General features: G+C 53.9%; 1 protein-coding gene across 7 annotated transcripts in view; it reads right to left on the bottom strand.

Moving 5' to 3' along the window:
- SLC39A11 (solute carrier family 39 member 11) overlaps window positions 1-27572 on the bottom strand; it is a 398153-nt gene that overhangs the window by 8105 nt on the left and 362476 nt on the right. Inside the window, exon 8 of one of the 7 annotated variants that reach the window (XM_047706311.1) lies at window positions 13401-13842. The exons of the other annotated variants lie outside the window; for them this stretch is intronic. Within the exon in view, the coding sequence (XP_047562267.1) occupies window positions 13602-13842 (241 nt within the window). The 3' untranslated portion in view covers window positions 13401-13601. Of the gene's footprint in view, window positions 1-13400; window positions 13843-27572 lie in introns of those variants that run through there. 7 annotated transcript variants of the gene reach the window in all.

Raw genomic sequence — 27572 nt, 5'->3', positions numbered from 1 at the left:
CATCCCCTCCTGTGTTCAGCTTTGGGGAGGGAAAGCCCAGATGAGAAGTTTCCTTTCCTTTCCAGGACAGGCTACGAAGATTCCACATAGGATTCAAAAGCAAGGGGGAAAACCCAAACCTTGGCCTTCCCAAGACAGAGAGGTTGCTGTGTTCTGTGTTTTGTTCTTCCCAGAGGGAGCACAAAGGCACCATCACCAGTCTAGACTGTGGCAAATTACCGGCAGGGAGAGGGAGGTGGGGATGAAGGGCTCATTAAAGGAAAGAAACCACAGGCTCTCCCCCTCCAGGCACCCCTTCCCTTTGGTGTCGAGCCAAGCCCCACAGTGATCTGTCACCTGAGCCGGACCAGGATGAACAGGGAAGGGAGAGAAAGGCCGGGAAAGGCCATCCACAGGGAGAGCAGGGGCAGAGAGGAAAGAGGGAGAGTGGAGGGTAGGTGGGTGGAGGGGGGCTGGGGCCTGGCAAGGGCAATGCTGGCCTCTGGGCTCCTGTTAGGAGGGGACTCCCTGCCCTTATCTTCAGATATCACTGATTCCAAGAGATGAAAGACAGGAAAAAAGCCCATCCTGGTAGGCAGTATTTCTGCTTTTTCTTAGAGGCCTGGAAGCAGCTACTGGCCTGACCCTATTCCCACTCGACCAGGCCTGGGTTCTCGTCCGCACCCTCCTCCTCCTCCTCCTCAGCCCCCAGAGTAAAAGTCAGAGAACATTCGGGTTACAGGGCCGTCGGGGGCCCCGTTGGTCAATACCTTCTTGGCTAAGGGAGAAACAAAGGCACAGAGAAGGTGCATGTCTTTGGAGATGGTGTGACAGCCAGTGGGTATGCCAGACCGACCTGGGGGGGACCCCCAGGTGTGCCACCATGACCCAGAGCAAGCTATATGCAACTTGGCCTTCACTTTGTCCACGACCCAGACACAAACTCCCCTCCTTTTTGGGGTTCTTCTGTGGACATTCACTGTGAAGTGCCAGTCACAGCTCCCAGCCCAGAGCTGGTGCTCCTTGAGGGGGTCTTGCCATTAAAATTGCCCGAGGGTCCCGATGAGGCAGCCCTCGGGGTCTGCTGTTCCCACACCGCCCAGCGACCTTCCCAACCCCACACCAACTCATGCTCCTCAGCCGTCTTGATTCCGTGACCTCCCCCTGCTCAGGACCAAGGCCAGCTATAGGAACTGACAGCCAGACAGGAGCCCCCTTTCAAGGGTGACTCCGAATCCGCCACTGAGCCCTGGCTACGAGTGAGAGCTTACATCACATGTGAAGAGAGATGAGAGGAAAGGCCCCCCACCATCTTCAAGGAGTTTACAGTGGAATCGAGGGCAGAGCCCCGTCTACAAAGAACTAGAGGATGGTGCCCAATAGAGCTCCAGGCTGTACGGGAAGCATGAAACACCCCATGGAGAACATTCCAGGAGAGGGCGATGATCTCAGACAGAACGTGATGGACTTAGAAGGATGGGGATCCCTTTAATGGACAGAGAGAGACTGGGAGATGGGAGATGGGAAGAAGGAATAGAGCAAGCCAGGCACCATCCAGGCCTTCTTTCTTGCCCCTTCCCCACTTCAACGCCCACATATGCGCGTGCACACACATGCACACACACAAACACACACACACACACACAGAGACACACGACATGTGCAGAAGTCACAGGCCAGCTCTTCTGGACATCAGTCTTGTAAAAATTGTTCCTGTGCACGGGAAAACATCACAGTCCACCGTGTCTGCTGGCTTTCGGGGGAAAACCTGAGTACTCAGTGCCCTGGCCCCGACCCCACCTGAGGGCTTTCCCCAAGGCCAAGTGTGGGGATGTACCCCAGGGGTGTCCAGCCCACCTTTGGAGGCAGACTCCCATGCTGAATGAGACGCTTGGAGGGTTTCCTTGAGATCCACTTACTGGCTGTGTCCACTCAGATCTCTCACTTAATGTCTCAGGCCTTGAACTTGGGGAGAGCTTTTGGCATGTGTCCTGTGGGCAGCAGCACAGCACGCAGTCCCCGCAGCAATGACCTGCGGCCAAGGTCCGCTCATCTCTCATCTGCCACCTCCAGTCACTACGCCCATCAGAAGGTGCCTAAGGTCCTCCAGCTGGAATGGAAACCATCGTCCCTGCCACTTGAAGCAGGCGGTGGGAGTGTCGGGTGTGGCTCTGGGTGTTTTACATGTCGCAACACCCTTAGTCCTCTCGACCACCTCAATATCCCCATTTTACAGATGGAGAAGCTGAGCACAAGCAGCTGTCCCCAAGGTCACCCAGCCACGAAGTGACAGTGATCACATACTTGGGGTCCTCTGGGCCTCACACAGACCCATCAAACCATCCAGGAGAGAGGGTGAAGGGTGACCCAGGCTCTGGTCCCCAGCAGGGGGGGCAGGTGCTGCCTTACGCCCACTCAGCAGCGCTCTGCAGGCTGAGCCCACTCTCTGGAGGCAAGGAGAAAAGACCCGACTGAGGAGGCGTTAACCAGAGACCTCCGGAGTTCAGGGGGTTGGAACATCTCTATAGCCGGCGTTCTCAGCCTTGCCACTGCGGACGTTTTAGGTCAGACCATTCTTTGCTGTAGGGGCCCCGGGCACTGTGGGATGGGTCTCTACCCACCAGATGCCAGGAGCATCCTCCCAGTCCTGATAACCGAAAACGTCTCAGACACTAGAACTTCTTCGTGGGGGGGAGGGCGGAGTTAGTGGCAAATCGGCCCTGCTTGCGCACCCCTGCCCGGGAGTAATCAACAGCTCAGGTGAGCTGGCTTCCTCGCCAAGTACCCGAACACTGGAAACAAGGATCCGGACCAGCGGGCACAACATCTGATCTCATTGGTCTCACTTGAGAATTTCTAGGCTCGGTGGAGCTGAGTCTTCTTGGGGACTCAGCAGTGGCTGGACAGACTCCTGGGATTCAGGGTCAAATTGACACTGGGGAACGACGGGGACTCTGCTCCCTCATTCCCAAGGCAGCAGCTCTGGGAGCTCAGAGCTGCACGATCCCGGACGAGCTGCGCACTCCGTATGCTCTGTGAATGGCACCCCCCAGGGTTGTGCAATGGGACGTTCCTGCTGGAACCCCAACCTCGGGTTGGTGTTCAGCAGTGGGTTTAGTTCTGCGCTTGGAGACAAGGCATCCCCAGGGAGGCTCCAGCAGGGAGAGTCACTGATCTCCCTGAGGGCGGGCAGGAGAGCACCCCTGCCACCCGAAGCCTGCTCTCTGGGCTACACTCTCTGGCCTGCCGATCACAGAAGGAGAACGGCATATTCCTGACAAACCCCACTTCACCCGGGCTCTCAGATCCTCCCCTGGGCCGTGAGCGTGTGTGTTCTTGTGCGGCGGGCCCTTACATACTGTTTAGATTGTTATCGTCCTGCCCTGAAAGGCCTGAGTGTTCAGGCTCCGGTGACATCACCGGCTTCCCACTCGGGCTGCCACTGGAGGTGCCTGACGAGCTCGCAGGTGGGAAGGGGCTGGATGCTCCCCGCGGGGCCGCCTGCGCCCTGCCTGCTCCGTGGAGCTGGGTTAGCACGGAAGGGACCTTCCCCCACCCCCTTCTTTTATTGCCACAGGCTGGAAAGCCAAGATGACCCATCCTTTCCCTTAAAGTCGGCGGCCCTTCTCCAAGAGGGCGGGGAAGAGCCCCGGGAAGTCAAGCCACAAGGCAGGGGGGCGTAGGAGGGTGACTCAGGCTACCACCGCACAGAGAAGAGCAGAGAAGCCTCCTGGGTATCCACGGGACCTCTCACTCCCCGAGGGACGCCCTGGGGCTCTTCACCTGGAAGTCTCCCAGCGCATGAATCAGTCCTAGCTACAGGCCAGGTGAGAGGCTGCCTCCACGTGATTTGAAAGCACCTGGGGGCAGGTGCCCAAGTTCATAAAAAGGCTCCAGCGGGTTCGCAGCAGCTCTGTCAATAGCTCCAAAGCAAAAGTTACGCAAATGCCCATCAAGGACCGAAGTTTAAGAATAAAGAAGCTGTGATCTGTTCACCGCGTGCATCGCGTACAGCAACGAGAACCGGCGAACCGCAGCTCCGTGCCACAGCAGGCGGCAGCTCAGAAGCAAAACCGAGAGCGAAAGGGCTTAGAGACGAATCACGAACGCGGTGTGCTTCTAGCTGCATAAACAGTGAGCTACGCTTTCTTACCTGCTCACTGATAGGAGGCGTGGGTCCTAGAGCAACCCTTTATTGGTGAGTTCTCCTTGAAAGTCATTGATTTTTAGGGGCACCTGGATGGCTCAGTCAGTTGAGCATCCGACTTTTGGTTTCGGCTCAGGTCAGGATCTCAGGGTCCTGGGATCGAGCCCCGCATCGGGCTCCCCGCTCAGGGAAGAGTCTGCTTGTGGGTTCTCCCTCTGCCCCTTGCCCAGCTCTATCTCTAATAAATAAGTAAACCTTAAAAAAAAAAATACAAAACCCTAATTGATTTTTAAAGACAATGCATTCTAGCCAAGAACGCAGATGTTCTCCTGGTAGGATTTCAGGTCCTGAGCGGTGGTGGCAGGGGGTGAGGGGGTGGGGCTCACACGCGGGTGACGAGTATCGCTTCCCATTGCCTTTTAATAAACACGCTTTATTGCAGCTGTGTGCACATGCCGAGAAGAGCACATACTCTAAGGGTTCTGCTTGAGGAATTTCCGGAAACTTACTGATCATTACGAATCCCACACTCAGCTCGAGCAACAGAACATGCCAAGCACCCCAGGAGCCTGCATCCCCGGGGTCCCTGCTCTTCGAGAGGAGCTCCTGTCTTCACTTCCAATGGCTCCGCTTGGTCGTTCCTGCTTGGGGACGTTCTGCAAATACTTTAGGAGGCCCTACGAGACCCAGCTGGAGGATCTCGTGAGGGTTATGGGCGCTGAACACTTTGCAAACTTGGTGTGTGGGTGGTTTTCCCCGCACGGTAGGTCTAGAGACCCCCCTAGGGTTGGGTCTTCCCTGGGAAACCTCCGTTCGTCCCCCTGCCACCCAGCACTCCCGTCTCTCTAGTTCGCTGAACTCTGCAGTCACTCCATCTGCACGATCCGCACGTGAGGGGAGGGGAGGCAACAGAAACACTTTGTTTTCCAGCACGAAAAATACCATGACAAGCCACTAAAAAATTTTCCAGCATTCTGGTACTTGCTTCTGAAGAGCTTTAAGTAAATGCTTTTATAAACATTTATTCTTCTTTCACTTGGGGGCTGTAAGTTTATTTTCTATTTTGTAGACAGAGTAACCAAGGTCCCACAGACGGCAAGTGACACTCTGAGGAACACATCACGGGTCACCACGATAAGGCAACCCGAGCCAGGTTCCAAGCCTTCCCCATATGCCATCTCTGTATAAAACCACAGAAGCTGAGGAGAAAAGCGGCCAGTGGCGGCTTCGGGGAAGGAAGAGCACCAACCCTGATGTCATTCGTGGCTACTCTCTCACACACCTTACACACGCCCTGACAGGGAATCTGGGGATCTATCCTCTAAGCCTGTACAGATCTAGGCACTTCCTACCCTGTCCACGGCTATGCCCGGGTGGGGACCGCCACCATCTCCAGCCTGGTTTATAGTGGCAGTGTCCTGGGTGGTCTCCCTGCTTCTCCCACTGCCCCTCCCATCTGTTCTCTCCACACCTGGTCCTTGGCTTCAAACTGCTGTGGCTACCCCTCTCACCCAGAGGCAGAGCCCAGGTCCTTCCCCCGGCTCGCCACCTACGTGTCCCCGCCTTCTGTCGTCTCACTGACCTCCTCTATTCCTCTTCCCTGCCTCCCTCCACTCCAGCTGTCCAGCCTCTCTCTCTCTCTGCCCTTTTCTCTCTGCATGCTTGGTTGCTCCTGCTTTGGGTGTTTCTACTGGAATATTCCTCCTTGGATATCTGTAGCTCACTTCTTCACCGCTTTTAAGACTAGGCCATCTGACTCTTCCAAGACTAGGTCCTAAAAGACATCGTGGCTTTCATCTATGTTTCTTGACCACTAGCTCTGGGGGGAGCCGTCTGCCGTGTCGTAGGACCCTTAAGCAGCCACACAGAGGCACCCACGTGACGGAAGGCCTTCCGCCAGCAGCCATGTGCTCCGCCATCTTGGAAGCCGGTCCTCCAGCCCCTTCCGGCCTGCAGCTCTGGCTGACCCTTGACTGCAACCTCAAGAGGGACGCAGAGCAGGGACCCCTCAGCAAAGCCACTCTCCAGTTCCGAACCCACAAAGAACGTGAGATAATGCTTACTGGTTTGAGCTACCAAACTCTGAGCTATTTTGTTATTTGCAGGCGTTGTAAGAGAGTCCCCTTCCCACCGAGATCTGCCCTCGTCCCCGTATCTAAAATTACAAACCGCCCAGCACTCCCACTCCCCTTTAAGCCTAGTGGATTTTTCGTCTCCTCTTTTTTTTTTTTTTAAGATTTTATTTATTTATCTGACAGACAGAGATCACAAGTAGGCAGAGAGGCAGGCAGAGAGAGAGGGGGAAGCAGGCTCCCCGCTGAGCAGAGAGCCCGATGCGGGGCTCAATCCCAGGACCCTGAGATCATGACCTGAGCCGAAGGCAGAGGTTCAACCCACTGAGCCACCCAGGCGCCCCCTCCCTTTTTAAAGAGTGACTCCTACCATCTAATACAACGTACTCATTTTTCTTGTGTATGGTCCGCTCTCTTCCCCCATGTCCTACCCGGCATCAGAACAAGCTCAGAATCTCTGTTCACCGCTCTGTCCTGAGCACCTACAAGAGTGCCGGGTACACAGAGCCACGAAACGGGGATGCACACAGGTGCGGGCCCAGGAGCTCCTGCAAGGCCGCCGTCTCCTCCACTCCCAGCCCCAGGTCATCAACCAGCGGTGGGCAGGTCACAGCTCCCTGGACCGCGGTGTCTTCTGCTCTAAAATAAGGAGGCTGAAGTCAGGTGACCCCTAAGCTCTTTTCCAGATCCTAAGCTCTGTAATTTCTACACAAGGGCGGCTCTGTGGGCTCTCCAGTTTCCCAGGGGCACAGAGACAGGCTTCGCCCGGCGTTTGCCGAAGCTCCTTTCCCTGGCCGTGCACATCTGGGAAGCCGAAACACAGAACCATCGCCTTGTGAACATCTGGATGGCATAAAGCAATCACTCTGAGAGGAAACTCGGAAACGGCCGCTCAGCAAAAAACCGCGCCGCGGTGCGGGCCAAAGGAGAGGGGCTGAAAGGCTCCTTTCTTTTCCACCCACAGAACAATCTGGGCAGAATCGAGGCTGGTTCTCTGCGGCTGGACAGCAGCGGCTGTCACCAGCCTTCGGCTGCAGTCTGCCGCGCTGCTCCCTCTGCCTGGCTCCCGACCAATGCAAAACTCAGAGCAGGGGACGCCTCCAGCCCCCACTCCCTTGTTAAGACCAAAGGATGCCTTCGCTTATCCTTGGGGCATGTGGACCGAGTTCAAAGCCGAATGCCACCTGCTCCTCCTCCTCCCGCAGGGGGAGCGGCTGAACAAACTGAACAGGGAGCTTTGAGCTCTGGTGAGACATCAAGGGCGATTTGCACGCAGTTCTGACCGCAGCTGGGCAGAGAAAGCCGCCTGTCAGTGTGTGTGCTGCGGGACGACCCGCCCGGGCCCCCAGAACAAAGAGGAATGATAGTCCTTTGCAAATGAAATGAGGTTCAGGGGCTCTGAACCTCCTGCTCTCTCTCCTCACCAGCAAAGATAAACAGTGCAGGGGGCGGGGGAGACGCGGGTAGGGGAACGTGCGCTTCTACGCACTTCTAAGTTCACCGCCAGTGATGTCAGCGGCTTGGTGGCCGAGACAGCTTGAAGCACGGGAAGGCTTGAGCTGCAATTCAAAGCGTGTGCACTGAGTCAGCCTGGTGCAAACAGTCAGGGATGCTTGCAAGGAGCAGGTGAGGGTTGCTGAAGACCTGGGAGTTAGGGGGTCTGGTCTGCCCTCACTGTCGATCTTTAAAGGTCTCCTCAGGGTGCAGGTGGAGAGTGGGAGCAGGACTCAGGGAGTTACGGTCCTGAGGCCCAGCCCTGGACCCTTAGCTTCAAACCGGGCCACTTCCCCAACGCTCAGCATCCTACGTCCGTGAGACCAGCGCCTTCCGCTCTCAAGCTTGACGACAGACCGAGAGCCCACAGCCCACGGCCCGCTGCCTCTGAGCACACGCTGACGGGAAGAAAACCAGGCGGGGCGCTGGCAAGAGAGCCAACAAGAAGGAGATCTTTGCCTTCCCTGTCGTGGCTAGCTGGGGCCGCTGAGCTTTGCTGCTGGGAAACCGCTAGGTCTTCTCGGCTTCTCAGTGTGGATAAGGGTGAGTGCAAGACGCATGTCCCGGGAAGCCAGTGCCAACGAGGTGGGCAGCAGACAACCATCGGTGGGGAGTGCCGTACCTGCTGCCAGGTGCACGCGACGGACCACACCAAGATGGTGGGCGCAGCAGCCACCCTCATCAGAGCCGCTGCTTCTGGAATCAGCTGGTGCTGCTCACAGAGGTGCCTGGCCACCAGCGACTGAAGCGAGGGCACCAGACAGCTTACGTAAAAAGCCCCTGCGTTGCACCAGATCCAGAGAGAAATGCTCCTGAAGAGTCCTCTGATTTTACTCTGGCGATTACCCTACACAAGGAATGCCAGTAACCCATTTCAAAGATGTAGAAACTGAGGCTTAGAGAGAGGATGAAGTGTCTCTCCCAAGTTCATGAGCCCCCAAGGAGCTGAAATCCCAGCTCACATCTGCTAATTTGAGAGCTCATGAGGCTCACCTCCCTGTGCTGCCCCCACCCCGCCCCGCACTCCTGCAGAAAGCTTGCACAGTGAGGCTGGATCTTCCTGGAATCTTGGTTTATGAGGGCTAACCCGTGATTATGGGCAGTGTTTCACACCAGGAAGCCGTCTGGTACCCATTTTCAACGGTAGGGGTTAGGGATGGGGAGGCCTAACATAAACATTATAAAAGAGCCTGTTGGTTTAAAATATTCATGTTCCTTAATTATGTGTAAAATCAAAAGAGGTTCCCAGTATTTTCAAATGAGTGGCTGGGTTCTAACACATCTCCGGGATCCTTTTCTTAGTCAGTAACTATAAAGAATTCCTTGGCTATTATATGTAGATCTCAGCGGGCTGGAACGGATGCCGGGTCCCCCCCCCCCCCCGTTCCCCAGGGGCCATTTCCTGAGGTCCCTGGAATCCCTAGCCTTCCTCTGCACTCCCTCTGAAGGGTAACTAAGCCCTCCAAGTCTCGAGAGAGGGGAGGGCATAACCACAGGCTCTGATGGGGGCACAAAAGGAGGAGAAAGGACCAACAGTGTCCATCACACGGCCAAGAAAGCACAACAGGTCATACCAACACCTGCTTGGTCCTACCCCAGGAGGCACTCAGGGACACAGGCGGAGTGAGATCCCACCCAGTTAGAGCCCAGACTTAAGGATCATCCCATGCAAATAGGGGATTATGGAGAAGAATGCCTTCCCCGCTGTGTCCTATCAAAAACAGCCAGTCCACTGGCCTCTTCAAGAGCACCAGTGTCGTCCAAGACAGAGAGGCAGGAAAACTGCTTTCCATTAAAGGAGATTACGGAGACGTGACAACCAAAAACAATGCCAAAACCAACAGATAAGACATCAGCAGACACATCTCTAAAGCACATTCAGGAGTGATTATGAAAATTGGATAGGGTCAGTGTACCAGACAATTTCATTAGGTCAGTGTTGAATTTCTTGGGTGAGATAATCATATTGTGGTTATGGGAGAGAACATCTTCACTCTTTCTTTTTTCCCTCAAAGTTAAGTAAGTTGCTTTGCTCTGAGACTTCTCAAATAACTTAATATACACATTTAATCATTCATCAAATATTTAAAGAGTCCTTACTATGTGCCAGGTACTCCGTATTTTTTTGTTACTTTTTATTCTGAAATAATTTGATACTTACAGGAAAAGTACAGCTTTCCTGCATCCCCATGATTCAGATTCCCTAATGTTAACAAAAGACATAACCACAGGCACAACGATCAAAACCAGGTGAATGACATTTTACATCAATGTGAAAAAGAAGGAAGGATCCCCGTCCCTCCCCCTCTCTTCCCACTACTGAGTAATCCGTTTTCTTAGTTTCTGGTTTATCTTTGTACAAATGAGTAGATACATCTCTATTTTATTACCCCCCATTTTTTTACACAAATGTTAGCATACTACAGATGCTCTTTCTCCCGTTGCTTTTTTCACTTAACAGTATGTTCTGGTAATCCCGGCAAATCAACTCACAGAGCTCTTCCCCCCATTCTTTGTTGCAGCTGTATACTACTCCACTGTGTGGCCGTACCCGTTTATTCAACCCTATTTAGGTTACTTCCAATCCCTTGCAATTACAAACAACGTTGCAATGAATAAGGAAACTTGTGCATATCCTTGATTTCACAGGGGTAGAAGTGTATCAGCACAGTAGATTGCTAAGGGCTGCCCAGATCAAAAGGGAAAGGCAAATGTAGTTTTGCCAGATGTCGACAAGTTTCTTTCCAGAAGGGCTTCATCAATTTGCATTCCCACCAGCAGTATACGAGCGTGCTGGTTTTTCCACAGCCTCACCACAGACTATGGTGTCATATTTTAAAATTATGCCCACCTGATAGGTAAGAAATGATATCTTGGTGTGATTATTTTTTCTTGGTGCTATTTTAATGAGCATTTTTCTAATTAGAAGTGAGTTTCAACATTTTTCCTACATGCTGGATGGCCATTTTTATACCTCTTTTGTGAACACTGTTCATGTCTTTCCCTCTATTTTTTGTTTAGCAGAATGTTCTTATTCTTAAAAGATGCAGCTGAAATACAGAGGTGAGGGGCCCTGAAATGTCAGATGGTTCAGGGGGAAAGAAAAGTACGTGTGTGCGCGCGCATGTATGTTTATCTATTGAGAGAACAATAGTCTTATTATACACACACACATTCACACACAGCCCCTCCCTCTCCACATACACACAAAATGAGTCAGTCGTCAACAGCTACTGTGTACCCTCCGATAGCTGCCGCAAACACGCTCGATCGCCCAGCCTCCCCTTCTGCCTTTACGGCTTCCACATGACAAGTCGCTCTGGGAAGGCCTTCAATGCCAACAGGCTGGGCTCATCCCTAGGAAGCCCGACAAACTGACAGCATTCTGGTGAGCCACTCCCCCAGCCAGATGTCCCCTGTCTCCTGGAATCCCGTCCAGCCAACGTCTTCAAGGTGGGCCTCCCAGACCTGATCACTCCCCATCGACCTTCACAGTACATACCCCGATTACTTACTTTAAATCAACCCACATTTTATTCTTCAAATGTCTTTTTAAATAAAATTGTAATACCTTCATAAGGGAAAAAAAACACCTGTCTTATTTGCCCAATGCCGATAGTAACTCCAGAAGCAAACATGTTGAAAGCAAATCAGAAATACTGAGTTGGCGTGGATGTGATGGAAATCTAGACACTCAGATTTGGTGTCTGGGTGGATGGTCCTGCGAGCCCCCCCACCCCCACATCCCTGCCACCTGCTAAAGTCAAAAATCCCAGAGGGAAATTCCCGATAATCTTTTCTTCAAGGGGGAAGGGGTTCCCAGTGCAAATAAAGTCTGTGGCCCGGATGGTCACAGTACTCCGATGTGGCATCTGGGAGGGAGATGAAATCAGGATGTTGAAAGAGCTGCGATTGGTGCCTGGAAGGGAGTAGTAAGTGCTCAGTGCGTGCCAGTTGCTGCTTCCACCACCGTGAGGACGGATAGCCGTGGGCACAGAAAGAGTTAACACAGCAGGCCTGAGACTGCCCTTTTTAGAAACCTCTGTTTGCAGAGGTTGGCTCTTTGCTGGCTTCTGGGAACCTGATGAGGGTGTCTCTCTGTGCCCAAACTGTTTGTGCAAATCATACTGTTTATGCTGAACACCTGCTTCGCTTCTGGGAGTCTGGAATTTCAGTATGCAGTAGTCAGAAGGTGCCAATGTGACAAGCCCCCAATAAAATCTCTGGGCACGGAGTCTCTAACGAGTGCCCTGGGTAGACAAGAACTTGCATGTGTTGTCACAAATTCATCCCTGGAGGAATTAAGCACATGCGGTGAGCTAGCAAAGGAAAGGACTTTTGGAAACTTGTGCCTGGCTTCCTCCAGACTTTGCCCCACATACGTCCTTCCTTTGCTGATCTGACTTTGTATTTTTTCCCTATAATACATCTGATCCGTGAGTACAACTGAATGCTGAGTCCTGTGGGTCCTTACAGTGAATCACCCAACTGGGGTGGGCCTCCAGGGTAAGCAGCAGCAGCAGGGACTGTGGCTGATGTCAGACGGCTGGGCCGAAGGAGAGCTGCACACAGCAGCCATCGCACCCTAGGGTTGCAAGTGGGAGGCAGCCGGGGCTCCCGACCTCAGTGGACTGGAAAGTGGGGCTAAGGGCTGGGAGGGCTGGAAGAGGCTCAGTACATGAAACCCAAGGCTGGAGGTCACCATGGGAACACAGGGACAAGCGACGGAGGTGCATTCGAGACAATGTCTGACACCGGGTGGGCCCATCACATCACAGAGAAGATACCGGGAGAAAGGACAGCATCCTACCGATGCTCCCCTTGGTCAGGAGATAGCTAATGCTGGCAACTTTAGGGAAGAGGAGAAGAGGGAGGGGGAGTGTCCCCCCCACTGCCTGTTTATAAGCCAAACTGAACATATTTAAGACTAGAGGTGACAAGACAATCTTTAAAATGGCATGTGTTTACCATCCAGGCAAATGAAGGCTAAATTCACGGACAAGAGAGGTTCTCAAACTTGAGGGTCCAAGAGAATCACCTAGAGGGTCTGTTAAAGCATAGACTGCTGGGCCCACAGAGCAGCCGGTAGACAGGAGCGGGGCCTGAGCACACACACTTTGAACAGGTGACACTGAGCTGCCAGGAGCCACACTTTGAGACTCACCGACACAGAGACATAGATCTACACAGCAGGATCAGAACGAACGGGCCTTGCATCGTAGGAGGAAGAACAGTCTGCCCCAAACTGCATGGCGACCCTGGGCAAAGAGAATTCCATGAATCCACCCCTCCGATGGGCAGCAGCTGTATGGGGAGGCCGGGCTCAGGAAAGGCTCAGGGGGGAGATGGGCTCGTCAGAAGCCCCAGTGAAGTTGTCTCGGCAGAGTGCTGGGGAAACAGAAATGTTCTAGAGCCTTCCAAGAAGATGCATGCCCAGCCTGTCTCAGGCACTCACAGCACGTAGGCAGTAGCGGGATGTCCCAGCCCAAGCCAGAGTCCAGATGGAACTTTTCTTTTTTTGGATTTAGTTTCTATTTAATTGAGAATTTTATGAACATTTAATTTTTATAAGCTCTTCATTTTCTTTGAGCCAATGAAAGAGCTCTTTTACAAATTAATTTTGACTATACCATCCGGAGGTTAAAAAACAGTCTTTCTCTACAGACATTTATATACATATAAACAGACACAAAGTTCTCATAGCTTCTGTTTTAAAACAATATAAAACTCACTAGTTCATACGTAATAGCTGGAAGAAATTAAGGGGTCCCTGTCAGGTCTCGGCCCTGCTGAGGGGGTTCTCCCAGCAGATGGGCATGAGTTCTGGGCTCCAGGAAAGACTGCAGGCATCCAGAAAAGGACAGTCCCCTCGTATTTCCTCAGGCCGGGGATTTTCAACTGGGGCCAACTCAGCCTCCCTGGGGACACCCGGCCATGTCTGGAGACGTCGTGGCTGTTACAGCTGGGGCTGGGCTCCCAATGTCTACCGTGATGAGGCCAGGGACGCTGCTAGCCATCCCACAACACACAAACTGCCCCCGTGACACAGAAGTATCTGCTTCGGGGCGTCGGAAGAGTGGAGGAGAGAAAGCCCATCTACACCCGAGCACAGCAGGCTCTGAAGATAGTCTGCACAGCGTCAGCGGGGATCTGTGATAATGGGAAGATGCATCTAGAAGGTCTCCATTCAGTGACTGAGAAGCCATGCTCCTTGGAGGTGGGCTAGGACGCAGCTGGTGTAGGAGGCTGCCCCACGGTGCGTGAGGAGGGAGATGCACGGAGGGCCCTTCCCCACTGCCAAGGCCAACTCAGAGACAACATCACCCTTTACAAGCCCAGCAAGGCCCACCGCCCTCCTCTCCGAGCCTGAATTCCAAGCTCATTCCAGCCCCTTCTCCCTCCATGCATCTCGGAGCAGGGACAACCACATCCATCCACTCACATCCCATGCAAGGCCCACCGCCCTCCTCTCCGAGCCTGAATTCCAAGCTCATTCCAGCCCCTTCTCCCTCCATGCATCTCGGAGCAGGGACAACCACATCCATCCACTCACATCCCATTGACAGAGAGAGCGAGTCTGCATATAAATGGCATTTTTGGAATACAGTATTTATACCCTTTTTGAGCTCTTAGCAGGTTTCCCTATAAAGCTCTGCTGTAAATGGCAGGCTGGGTGCCCGCTCAGCTCACAAAAGCCCATTTAACTCATCCATTCATGGCTTCTAAGTATCGAAGTCCCTTACGGCTTACGTCAAGCTTGTGGGGGAGGTCAGGAACTGAATCACCGTTTAGAACATGTTTGTTTTCCCTTATGGGAAAAGGCCTTCCCTCTGAACGGTGGGAAGGCAACTAGAAAGCACTAAAGAAATGCGTCTGAGACAGAACGTGGAGACGGGAGGAATCTGAAACTCCAAGGAGAACATTCTTCAGCCGTGGGGGTCAAGATCATGAAGGAATTCAAGGATTAATCAATCCCCAGTCACCACTGATTTCCTAGTGTCTCTCTCTCTCGGCCAAGTTGGCTTGATGACTCAAAAGGGCAAACCCCCCCAGAGCATCTATCCTGCAGGGAAGGGCAGGAGCTATTGGAACTGAAGAGGGACAAGCAGGCCAGACGCTGGGGCTCTGGAGAGTTCTCTGGGGGAGGCTGGCCACGCAGGGAGATGAAGCCCCATGTTTGTCGGGACTCCAGCAGCGTGAGCAAGGGGACAACGGCCTGATGTCAGGAGGGCTCGGAGGGCCTGGTAAGGATTCTCTTTTAATTGTGCTAAAATTCACATGGCTCGCTATTCACTGTTCCAACCACTTCTAAGTGGATAGTTCAACAGCATTTAGTACATTCACAGTATCATGCAACCACCTCCACTACCGAGTTCCAGAACTTTCTCATCACCCCGAAAGGAGACCCCATACGCATCGGCCGTCGCTTCCCCTTCCTGTCTCCCCAGCCGGGCTAGCACTAATCTGCTATTGCAGGAGCACAGAAACAGGATCATAGGCTGTGTGACCTTCTGTGACTCGCTTCCTTCCCTGAGCACGTTTTCAAGGTTCATCCCCACTGTATCCTGTATCAGGACTTCGCATTTTGGCAAAGATTTATTTATTTATTTGAGACAGAGGGCAACAGCAAGCACATGAGTGTTGGCGGGGAGGGGCAGATGGAGAGGGAGAGAGAGAACCCCAAGCAGACTCCATGCAGAGCGCGGAGCCTGATTTGGGGCTCGAGCTCACCACCGTGAGACCACACCTTAGCTGAAACCCAGAGTCGGATGCTTAACCGACTGAGCCATCCAGGTGCCCCTCAGTACTTTGTTCTTTTTTGTGGCCAAAGAACATTCCTGTGTAGGGACAGACCCCATTTTGTTTATCCACTCATCCGTGGATGCGCACAAGAGTTGCTACGAATGTGCGTGTATGGGTTTTTGTTCGCAGACCCGTTTCAGTTATCGGGGGCCCGTGAGGGGAGCGGAGCGGCTGGCTGAGCCAGTGGGAAGGATCTGGTGCTTGTCTTGGAGCGCGGGAGACCATTCAGGTTGGAGCCACGTTATTAGAATCATGTTTTTAAGCGTTCACTGTGGCTGGCATGGGGGGAGGGTCACGGGGAGGCAGGAGTGGCCAGAGTGGACAAGAGACCAGTTGGGGGGCGCGGGAGGAAGGAGAGAAGCGGCGGGTCCCATCCCACTCGTCCCTTTTGTCCCTGCTGTGGACATCTCGTCACAAGTGAGAAAGAGCCATTTTCCCTGTTGACATTTTCCCCTGAAATCACAGGTGAGCCAAGAGCAGAGCCCGTTATGGGCAAGACAGGCACGTCAAGCTGATTTGAACTTCTTCCCACCTGGACAACTCACTGGCCTCCAAGAGCTTTTCATAGTCTCTTTTGGCGGAGAGCAGAGCCCCGTTATGTCGGAGGGAGCCTCGCCTTCCAGACTGTTCCCTGCACTGGGCTGTACACCCCAGTGCTTTGCCTCCAAATGGGAGGTGATTTCCACCCTAAAGGAAGCTATTTACTCAAACCAAGCCTCAGCTGTCTTTAACGGTCCCCTTGTTCATATAACTGCCTGACTTCTGAGTCAATCTCAAGCATAGGGTAGAAGTTCAAAGCTGCATAATCTAAGACCTATAGCATCCCTGTCTTTAAGACAGAAACAAAATGTCAGCAAAACGAAACAAAATGAAAACCGTCCACCCCCGGAACTCCCAGCCCTTCTGCAGAGGCCCCGCATCTGTGAAAGGGGCTCTTGCCCATGGTCTTCACAAGGAGTTACTTCCATTCCTGTTCTGTCCCGGGAGCAGCACAGGAAAGGGCGGGCACCAGACCCTCAGACAGGAAGTGGGCCATGAGGCCAGGTCACCGGTAGAGTCTCGAGAAGGCTGTACTTCCTGCAAAATCTTCTGGGTGCTCTCTACATTCGAATTCACCATAAGCAGCTATGGGCAAAGGCCCCCCTGGGTGGCTAGTTCTCCACAGGGCCCAGCTGGCAGGAAGGAATGATGTGCCAATGAACACATAAGACAGACGCACCCATGGAGAAAGCAGGATACCCACGATCGCTTTGGTTTTGACACTCCATTTCTTCATGGCTGATCTGGAGGGTGGGGAGGACAGCAGGGATTTTGCACCGCACCCCTGGCCTATAAAAGCTCCTCCTTAGAGGCAAAGGGGTGGTCTGGGGAGAATCCCACGGAGGTAAACACAGAGCCACGAAACCAAAGGGCAGCCAACAGATTTGCCACCAGAGGCTGTTCCCAGAGTATCTGCAACTCCATCATTTGCATCTTCCCAGGGGAGCCTGGGCCCCAAGATTCCTCTCGGAGATCTGGCAGCTTGGGGCTCAGCCTGGGAAAAGCCATCCAAGAGCTTAGAAGATTTCACAATCAAACTTTCGGAAGCAAATATTTGCATTGACTCCCAAGAACGATTTTCTGCTCCAGCTCTGGCCCCCAAGGGTCATTTCCCGGGGCCCGCTCACAGCTCGAGATGATCTGCAGGCTGTGTCCAAAAGTGGATTTGCCAGGCTCCCTGGACAGCTCGTGAGTCAGAGACTGGGTTCCTTGACTCGCTTCCTTGCCTGGGAAGCATCTGGACTCACCACACCAGGGGTCAGTGGAACATCTGTGCACCACATCCTGGCGAAGTCAACGATGCGAGTGTCCGGCTTGTGGTCTGGAGGCTGTGCCCAGGCTCGTGGGACAGGCAGACAATTCACGAGCAAAGTAACTCATCATAAAAGCAAGCAGCAAACGCAAGGAGCTAATGAGGCAGGACAGAAGACCTTTCTTTCTGACCAGGGATGCTAACAGAGCCACCTCCCTGGGTTGGGAGCAGGCCTGCATGGCCAGTCTTGACAACAAGGGTCAAGGACAACTCAGAGGACTTTCCTCAGGACTCTACAATGCTACTGGAAACCTGGCCTCCTGCCGCCTGGGTCCCCAGCAGCTGGAACTTGCTAGCATGTCTGCGGTGCATAGACTTGGTCCCAGGCCACCTGGGGGGCGGGTGATGACTCATTCAGCTCATGAACCACGTTTTGGCCTTTGATTCCAACTAAACTGATACAGGATGGACCAGGCAATGGACAGAGCCATGCCAAGTAGGAAAAGGGCTTCCATCAAACGCTGCTGCCCACAAAGACTTACCGAGCACTTCCTAGGTGCCCGGTTCCACGCTTTCATGAGGACAGGAAGAGACGGGAAAAAAGCCAGCAAGCAAACACTTCCATGCAGGGGAGCTGCGGTCAGGGCTGGGAAGGACACGGCCGTGGGAGCTGATGGGGCATTTCCGGGAGGATCTCGCTGAGACGGGGTGGCCACAGTTGGACTCGGGGAAGGAGTGAAATTGAAACCAAGAGCCGAAGAATGAACGGGAGGAGCAGCAGTTGAGAGAAAGTGTTTCGGAGGATGAGTGCTCCCCGCAGAGGGCAGAGCAAAGGCCTGTGGGTGAGCACGATCTTCGTGTTCAAGAAATCTGAAAGGTCCCGAGTGGCTGATGTCTACTGAGGAATGGGGGTGGGGTGGGGGGGGGAGTGAACTTGAACTTTACTCCAAATGCAATGAGCCCCAAGAGCGTTAATGTCAGGAACATGGCGAAGGTTAGTTTTCACAATGGGGTTGAACTAGGCCTCTCGGGCTGTTCGGCTGGCCTCCCCGTAAGGCACCTACAGATGCTAGTTGGGCAGCGAGGGCCAAGGAACGATTCAGGAGCCCGGGCAACTTTCGGATGTTGAAACAGCCAGATTTCAGTTTTCTGCACCAAATCTTTTTTTTTTTTTTTTTTTAAGGATTTTATTTATTTATTTGCGAGAGAGCGTGAGAGCATGAGCAGGAGGAGGGGCAGGTGGAGAGGGAGAAGCAGACTCTCAGCTGAGCAGGGAGCCTGATGCTGGGCTCGACCCCAGGACCTCGAGATCACGACCTGAGTCGAAAGCAGACGCTTAACAGACTGAGCGCCAGGCGCCCCTTCTGCATCCAATCTCTCCTTGCTCCCCACCTGTAGGATGGATTCTCGTCCCCAGGGCCACCACCGTTTACCACAAGACACACTTGGGAGTTTCCAGTCCACTAATGGGAGACTCGACACCCCTTCTTCGCAGCTCTGCAAAGAGGGTATCTGCCTCTCTCCTAAGCTTGAGTGACCCCCACGACCTTGCACTGTCGCCGGCACGCTCTCGGTCTGCCACAGCGATCAGGGGCTGGTGCCTCACCTCGCCTGCTGTCACCTGCCCCTCCTCCGGGAGCCGGAGGAGACAGAGTCCAGTGTCTAGAATCCTGCTGGGTGGCAACAACACTTCCTAAGGCTGGCTGTGGTCTGCCCGCATTTTCAAAGAGCACTGATCCTGGATCCCACCGTCACCACGCTCCCCCTGGCTCTGCGACCCCACGGGATGTGTTACTGTCGGCCGGTTCTCGCTGATAAAGGCACCCACAGCCTCTCCAGCCGGTGACCCTCCTGTCCACGTCTTGGAGGACCCGTTCCTCCAAACAATGCCCTGATCGGCCTGGCAGACGGAGCTCCCTCTCTGCCCAGGTACCCGGGGGCTTCAGTCTAGACAGGTGGTTGACACCCGGGGCCAGGCCTCTGTCTACCTCTTCTCCAGCAGCTGCTGTGAATGCCCACAGTGGTCCAAAATGTAACTACCCAGAGTGCCCACCTGAGATACTAGCCTTCAAGTTTCTAAGGGGATTCTGAAAGCAGACTGACGGCCAGCAGATTTCTCTACTGAATGGGTTCAAGTTGCAGTAAAGGGGGTTTAAATGAGAGTGTCCTGCAGGCAGGGGCGTAACGGGACTGCCACAAGTAAGCGGGTCCATCCCTCTGCTGCCTGCCATTAGAGCAGTGCGGAGCTGCCTGGACAAGCATCCGTACCACTGCCTTATAGTCAGGCAAGTAAGCCCGGCTGAAGGAGTAAACAAACTGTCTAAAAGTTTCTAGAATAGCTACTTTCCAAATTCATGAGGCTGGGGAAATCCTTTTCTCCAGATGAGTCCTTGAGAGAAGCCCAGCTCCCGCTTCTACCATGGAGACTTTGGGTGGCGGTGGGACGCGGTCTGCAAACCCTGGCTGAAACAGCAGAGGCTAAGCAGAGAGTCACGGCCCCGTAAGGGTGAGGCACGGAAAGGAGAAGATCCTCGACACCAGCAATGACGGAGATGACAAAACAGTAACAGAAGCCACCTGCTCCTGAGCCCAGACCGAGCTCAGTGCTCTGCGTGTTCTCCTCCTGAGCCTCCAGATCTTCCCAGTGCGTTACTCCAACTGGACACAAGCAGAAACTGAGGCTCTAAGATGCTCAGTGACATGCCCAAGGCCATCCTCTGGGGAGCCGTGGCCAGCCACTGGGAGCGTCCCGCTTACAACCGGGGGCATCAGAGGGCCCGCTGGTGTACAAGGATCGCATGACTCCTCTGAATGACGGCCCGCGCCGGCCCCACATTGGGAAGAGCCCAGCGGCTCCCGAGGCCACTTGAGCTGGCTGTCAAAGGCTCTGGGCTGATTAACTGTGAACTTCAGCAAAGACAAGTGTGCATTGACGCTGCAGATCTCTCCCAGGCCTGTTGGGGCCTGTTTCCGCCCTCTGAATGAGGAAGCTGTGCTTCGCAGACGCCCGCAGAACAAGAATAGGCCCTAAGATGCCTGAGTGCAGGGCCCAGGGGAAGTACAATGCGTCGCCATTGTTGGCCACGGAAGCCGTGCCAGGCGCGGAGAGGGCAGTCTGGTGGCCAAGCATTACTGCAGGAAAGGAAAGAGGTTAATATTTTTCTGGGCAAACAATACAACTTTTCTAACTGGAAAACCCGCAGCCATGACCTCATGCTGGACAAGCACCTCAACCCAGGCCGGGTGTGAGCAGATCCGCGGCTGGGCTGCCCTCCCCCTGAGACCAATACCCCTCAGAAGGCTGCTTTCTGAGTGTGTGTGTGTGTGTGTGTGTGTGAGTGTGAGATACAGTAGCTGCCCTCGGAGGTCTCCCAGCGGCCCCCCAACTGGAACAGGGCTTTAGCCAGCAACGGGAGGAGATCCTTTGGGCAGGGGCAGCTCACAGACCTCACCGTGGTCTCTAATAGTCCCATCATGTCCCACAGGGCAAGGGATGGTTTCAGGCACGCCAGAGGGGGCGGGAAGGCTGACAAAGCACAGCCCTGGGGAGCAGCTGTCCCATGGAAACCTCTGGAGCAGATAAACCAGACCAGACATTCCAGACACGCAAGGGAGCGTGCCCTCCCCGGGAAGGGGCAGGTATGCAAGGGGTCACTCCGGTTTATGTGAGATCTCGTCCCTGCACATCCCGAGACCTCCTGGAGCCTCGTCTCAAAGGGGCGATCCTCTAAACGGAGGTGTTAAGCGGAAGGGTGGCCTAGGGATGGGGGAGCACTTGGGAGCTTTTTCAAAATATGGATGCCAGCTCCCTGGGGAGGAAGCCTACTGACCAAGTTCCCCAGGTGGTGCAGTCCTCACTGAGGGCCCCGCACGGGGTGGGGAGAGACAGAGCCACCCCTTCAGCTCAGGTCCTGGCTCACCCACCTGCCAGCAGTGACCTTGGGCGAGTCACTCCCTTCCCTATATCTGCTTCTCTCTGTGTAAGACGTACGGCACCATGTCCTGTGTGTCTGGACACGTGTCTACCTGGCCTTGGGTCTAGCCCTTCTGAGACTGCCCTGTTTTTAAGGAGGCTAACTAGTCCAACCCTTCGGAAACGGGTGATGGGGCATCCCAGCAACGGGCTTAGATACAAGGGTTAACACCAAAATTACATATTAGCCAGAGATTCAAGAGCTGATTTTTTTTTCTCCTTGTCCCTCAGGACGTTTAGCTGCTGGGGGCTGTGGGTCAAACGCTGTTCGCTACTGCTGCCGCTGAGGATGAATGCCACGAATGTCACGAGAGTGAACCGGTGGCATTTTTGAGAATTCCTCCCAAGTGGAAACTAAATGCAAATAAAGCCAGTGACATCCCCTGACTCACCCGTGACTCATGTCCACGTGCGGGTGTCTTCCGTTCGTGGACCTTCACTCACGGGGGTCCCTCGAGCACCTACGGCTTTCTGGACCAGGTACTTCCCTCCCAGCTAGCACGCTGTCAAAATGGGATTGGTTGGGCTTCAAAGGGGGTGTGATTCCTAGCCCTGAGGAAATCAGGGCACAGGAACAGGCTTCTCCCAGCGAGCCCCCGGGAGCTCTGGCCTGCCCAGGCCGACTGTGGCCTGTCTCCCGCCTGCCTCGACTTCATGTCTCCACCTCCATACTGAGTGCATTTTCGTAGAACTGCTCAAATCCTCGGGCCATGAGGTGGGCTGGGGTAAGGAGAGAGAGGAGAGCAGGGACCGACACACGTACTCAGTGTCTCTGAGGGGGGCTGCAGGGAGGAGGGAAGCAGAGAGAACGGTATTGCGTTTCCTATCAGCGTCCTGCGGCCTCGCTGGCTCTCGGGCCTGCACTGGGCTTGGGCCTCTGCAGGGTCTGCTTCCTCAGGCGGGAGCTGTCTGCCAGGAGCAGGTGGCGGTAACACGATTTGGGTCCACCCAGCACTAAAAGAATATTAAATTCCATCAGCATCCCGCGGGCTTTATCAGATGCCAAATATCTTCATATAAACCAAACATCTGGATTGATTTTATAATAGGGAGAATCCCCAGATGGAAATGGAACAACACAAGGAATGACCAGAATCCAAAGCAAATTGTCCCCTGCCCCAACCTCAGTCTAAGGCGAGCCTCCCAATTCAGCAGGTACCTCGACCGCCCCTCACGGGGCCCACCCTGCTCCCCGGCTGCCCTTAGCCCCAGGAGGGTGTGTGAACACTTGGCTCCCCACGGGCCCTGCCCTTCTCCCGATCTGCGCAGGCTGTGGACAGACCATCCAGCACGCCTGTGGCCCAGGGGACTTCCTTCCTTTCCTCCCTCCCTTCCTCCCGTCTTTAATCCAAACACAAGGGCTCCAAGATGGGCAGAGCTGCCCCCAAAGCACTCTTGAACCAGACGCGGCCCAGATGCTGGGACGGTCCTGGCCTACAGAGAACTCATAAATGTTATTAAAATATTTTATTTAAAAATGAGATCAGTAAACCATCCGCTCCCTGGGTGGTCCCCGAGTAGCGAGCATCTTGATTTCCAGAAGTGTGAAAGATTCCTGGTTATCTTAGGAAAACTGCTGTATCCTCAGGAGCCCAGAGCTCAGGTGGAGACCCTGAGCCAAGGGAACTCCAGGCTTCCCAGCCCCGGGTCCAGCTCTGCCACCCACGGCTGCCAAAGCCGTCTTCCCCAAGCAGACTACTCCTCTGCTCCCAAACACTCCATAGCTCCCCACTGTCCACATCAGGGATCGCCAAACTCTGGCCCCAGGCCAAACCTAACCTGTCCTGTTTTTGTAACCAGAGTCGAACTGGCACCCAGCCACACCCATCCATCTCTACTATTTATGGCTGCTTGGGGGTTAAAAGGGCAGAACTGCGTAATTGCCACAAAGCCTAAAATGTTTGCTCTCTGGCTCCTTAGAGGAAAAGATGGTCAGCTTGCTGGGCCCTCCTTGCTGCTCTGCCGTGTGAGGGGACAGTCTCAGTCTGGGCCATGCTCAGGGAGTTTGGAGGGAAGGAGGGGAAGGAGAGAGAGAGGGAGAGAGAGAGAGAAGGCGGTGTTGGGGTCCCCAGTCTGCAGCCACTTGCCTGCTGAGATGTGCCGGCCCCTAAGACCAACACCGGGGTCTCTAGGTGCTGTGTGGCCGACCTCACAGAATCACGTTAGCCTGAAGATAGGACTTTATTGTGAGATGGCACCGTTTTCTTGCTCACGGAAACCACTGTCGGAGAAGCTGGAATGGGCTCCTTCGGGACACTTCCCTGAGCTCTGGTGTCCTTTGCAGCTTCCTGTATGGGTTCCTCTTCCATGGGCTTCAGAGGAACTGTCCCCTCGATGTCCCCCAGTTACCACAGTCCCTGGGACCTCAGCTGCTCGCCACTCTGCCACCCCTGGGGTGCTTCCAGGGTGCTCCCCTCCACGGCCCTCGCCACCAGGGAGCCCCTGGTTGGGGAGCTGACCTGGCTTGGAGGTTCCTCAAGAAAGAGCCAGTTCTGAGGGGTGACAGACCCTGACCCAGCTGCAACTCGGGTCCCCCTGTTCTGGGAGCACCCCCAGACCCACCCCTCTGCGGCCGGGTTGCAGGCGGTGTGCTGGGGGGGGGGGGAGGAGGGTGTCTGCTGTCCCTCCCCTGCCGCCTGGCTCTATCTTTTCCATTTTGTCCTTTCCCGAGGACCTATGGCTGGCTGAGGACAGGTGGCAGGAAGAGGTCAACAAGGCTTGGACAGAGGAGGAGTGTGTGGGGTCGTGTCGGGGTCTGTCCACTACATTCCGAAATCCTGTTTCTCTTTGTCAAGCCCTAGGCCACCTACAGAAAGTCCGGGGCTGGGGCCAGCCAGCCGCTTGTCCCTGGGCTGCCCTGCACAGTCTGCCGGCCTCACTTTGTGGCCTGGAGGCGGTGGGGACTCCCCAGATACACACTCTGCCTCTTCCTCCTCCCAGAGCAAGTCCTTCTCTCCCGCTCCCTCTTTCCAAGCCAAGGGCTGGCTTCCCTGAACGGGGGAGCAGAACTTTCCTGGACCTCTTGTTTGTTCTCTCTTCCCTCAAGAGAGATCTGCCCCTTTCCTGGGTCTTGTACTGAATCCTTTGGTTCTCTTTGGAAATCACGGGAGTGGCCTACACAGAGGTCAGAGGCCAGGAATGCCAAGAAGGGCAGAAATGGGAACTCCACTTCTGGTCATTCGCACCCCTCTGGCTACCAGATGCCTGTGTTCCTTACCCGATTCAGGTCTCTGCCTCAATGCTTCCCCACCCCCCGCAGACCTCCCCTGAGCACCAACCCAAGTGGAGTCGGCCAGTCCCATGTGCTCTGCCTCATGCCGGGCTTGATTTTTCCCACTGAATTCCTGTCCTATAAATTTGACCTTATTTGGAAAAAGGGTCTTTGTGGATGTATTTAAATTAAGGATCTGGAGGGGACATCAGCTGGAATTATCTGAGAAGGCCTTATATCCAATGACAAGTGTCCAAAGAAGAGACAGACAGAGGAAGGACACAGGGCAGAGGACAGGGCCACGTGAGGACGGGGACAGAGACAGGACTGCCGCCTCCCAACCCAAGAGTTGCCTGGAGCCACTGGAGGCTGGAAGAGGCAAGGGAGGGTTGTCTCCCGGAGCCTTCGGAGGGCGGGCGGCTCTGCCCACACCCCAACTGCAGACTTCTGGCCTCCGGCGTGGGGAGGGGACCCATCTCTGCTGCGCTAAGCCCCCTGGTTTGCGGTAATTTGTTACGGTGGCCTGAGGAGACTAGTCCGGGGCAGTGAGGGGTGGGAGGGAGCATCTGTCACACCTGGACGCCAGGTGTGGCAAAACAGACCCTGGTGCGGGGCAGAGAGTCTGCGAGGTGAGACAGATAATAATTAAAGCGAGAGGAAAGTATATATAATTATAGGCTGTGAAGGGCTCAGAAGGAAACAGGGTGGCTGGTGGGATCAAGAGTGAACTGGGGTAGAAGCGGGGGCTGGAGAGGAAGGCAGGGCCTTTATTAGGGGCTGGCATTTCCGTGGAGGTCTCTGGGATGGGAAGGAGCCGGAGAGCGTAGGCCTGTACCTGGGTCCTCCCCGGGTCTCCTCCTTGATCCCGACCTTCGCCTCTGTCTCACATGGCTCCATCCTTTGAACCACCCCCACTGTCCACCGCACTGACAGAGGATCTTTCTAAAAGCACAGAAAAGAATAGCCACTATTTCAAAGGGAGAGCTGCAGGATGGAAGGTGGCTGCTACTCATTCCCACTCTACAAATCGAAGACCCAAGGCCGGGAGCTTGAAGACACCCGCGTGGGTTCACCACGATCAGACTCCAAAGTCTGCCCTTTTTCCCTCTGGGCTTCTCGGACATTCGTCACCACGCTTGTCTCGCTCAAGAGCCTTCAGGGGTGGCCCACTGTCCGGCATTCAAAAAGAACCCATACTCTTTAGTGCAACCTCATTGCCTCTAACTCTGCGATTTCCATGGAAAATTTCTTCTAATTTACTGCCATTCCCCATGAAGAATTTTCCAATTTACCCATAGAGGCCTACTCGCTTTTTTTTTTTTTTTTAGCACTTCCATAAATTTGTTTTTATTTTTATATTTTAAAAGATTTTATGTATTTGCTGGAGAGAGAGAGAGAGAGAGAGACAGAGACAGTGAGAGAGAGCAGGAGCAGGGAGGAGAGGGAGCAGAAGGCTCCGGGCTGAGCAGGGAGCCCGATGTGGGGCTCGATCCCAGGACCTGATCCAAAGGCAGATGCTACCCTGACTGAGCCATCCAGGCACCCCTTTGAACTTGCCTTTGACAATCACACTGTAAATTATATTGCACATAAATATTGTAATAATCTTGTTACTTTACCATTACCTATCTTCCCCAAGCCCTGCTGCGTTCTGTACTCTTCTAGATGCTTCCCATACAGCACTGGCTTATTTCTGCAGTAGCCTTGTGAGATCTTCAGCATCTGTGTTTTGTACATGGAACTTAGGACCCCAGCCCAAGGCTGGCGATGACCGTCTGCGCCCCGTGTGTGTCCCATGACACTTTGCCCACGGAATTCTTGTCCGTTTTTTCCCCTAACAATGACATCCACTTTCACATGGCCTTTCATGGTTTTACAAAGTACTTTTGTATATGTACTTTGACTGCAAAACTTCCCTGACCGCCCCTGGATGAAGGTGTCCCTCAATGTACCCCCATAAGGGCCCAGGGTAAGGCTGGGTCGAGGGAGGGAGGCGAGAAAGATTCACTACCTCCCACAATCACCATCCATGCCTACTGCCACCAAACCGAGTCACAGAAACCAAAGAGCCAAGGATCCAAAACGAGGAGCTCACTACATACACCACAGGGCAGACCCCTGGATTCGATCCCTCCAAAAAGCCCGGAGTCACAGCCGGGGACGTGTCACATGGTGGGGACCAAGCCCCGGAGAGCAGAATCCACCACCCCAGGATCCCAGGAGCTCTGTAAATGCTCTTCTGTCTGATTGGATCGCTATGGCCATCGGGATGATGGGCCTGGGAAGGAGAAGACACAGGGCAGGACGTTCTGCCAAGGTCCCTGGCCACAACCCCGGGGCTGGCAATTTATTAGCGGGACAGGCTGTTACCATACAGACTCTGTATCACAGGCACAGCCTTGTCCAGCAACAATGCTGCCTTTCAAACTGTTTTCCGCCTGGGACACTGGATTTATAAACTGAACTGGGGACGCCTTGTTCTAAGTGGAGCCTGGTTTAGGAGTATCCTGATAAGATAAACACAGATAATGACCTGCTGTGTGCAGGGGGTACTTTTGTATGTGTTTCCATGTCCGCACTTACATGCACACAGCCTGACATCTGTGGGCTGCTTCTCAGATCAAAGGGAGAAGACGGGAAAAAAAAAAAAAAAAAGCCATTTTCTGGATCTCGTTCCAGAAAGGAAGTTGGATGTAATTATAAGATGTTAGGTTTGTTTCTCTCTAAACAGCCCAGAAATGCATTGATCTGGTTACTTCCCAAATGCAGGGGGCTTTAAAGCTGTGTCCAGTGCGTTCAGTGTGGTGGGGCTGGGGTGAGGCTCGTGGCCATCAGGGGTAATCGTTGAAGCTGGGGGACAGTCCCATGGGGTTTATTAGTCTCCTGTTTTTAGGTATGTTTGCGCATTTCCATAATAAAAGGAAAAAATAAAACCAGGTAAATCTCGGTGAATACTTACTGAAGTTGGTGATGGGCTTAATGAGATTTATTATAACGTTTTCCTTCCCATATGTTTGTTTAAAACTCTCCAAGGTAAAAGCGGCGGGGAGGACTTTCGATGAAAGGTGATGCCTAAAAACCCCTTTCCTCGCATTCGTTCA

This window comes from Lutra lutra, chromosome 16, assembly GCF_902655055.1.
Source record: "Lutra lutra chromosome 16, mLutLut1.2, whole genome shotgun sequence".
Lineage (NCBI taxonomy): Eukaryota > Metazoa > Chordata > Mammalia > Carnivora > Mustelidae > Lutra > Lutra lutra.
This window is presented reverse-complemented; position numbering and strand designations above follow the sequence as displayed.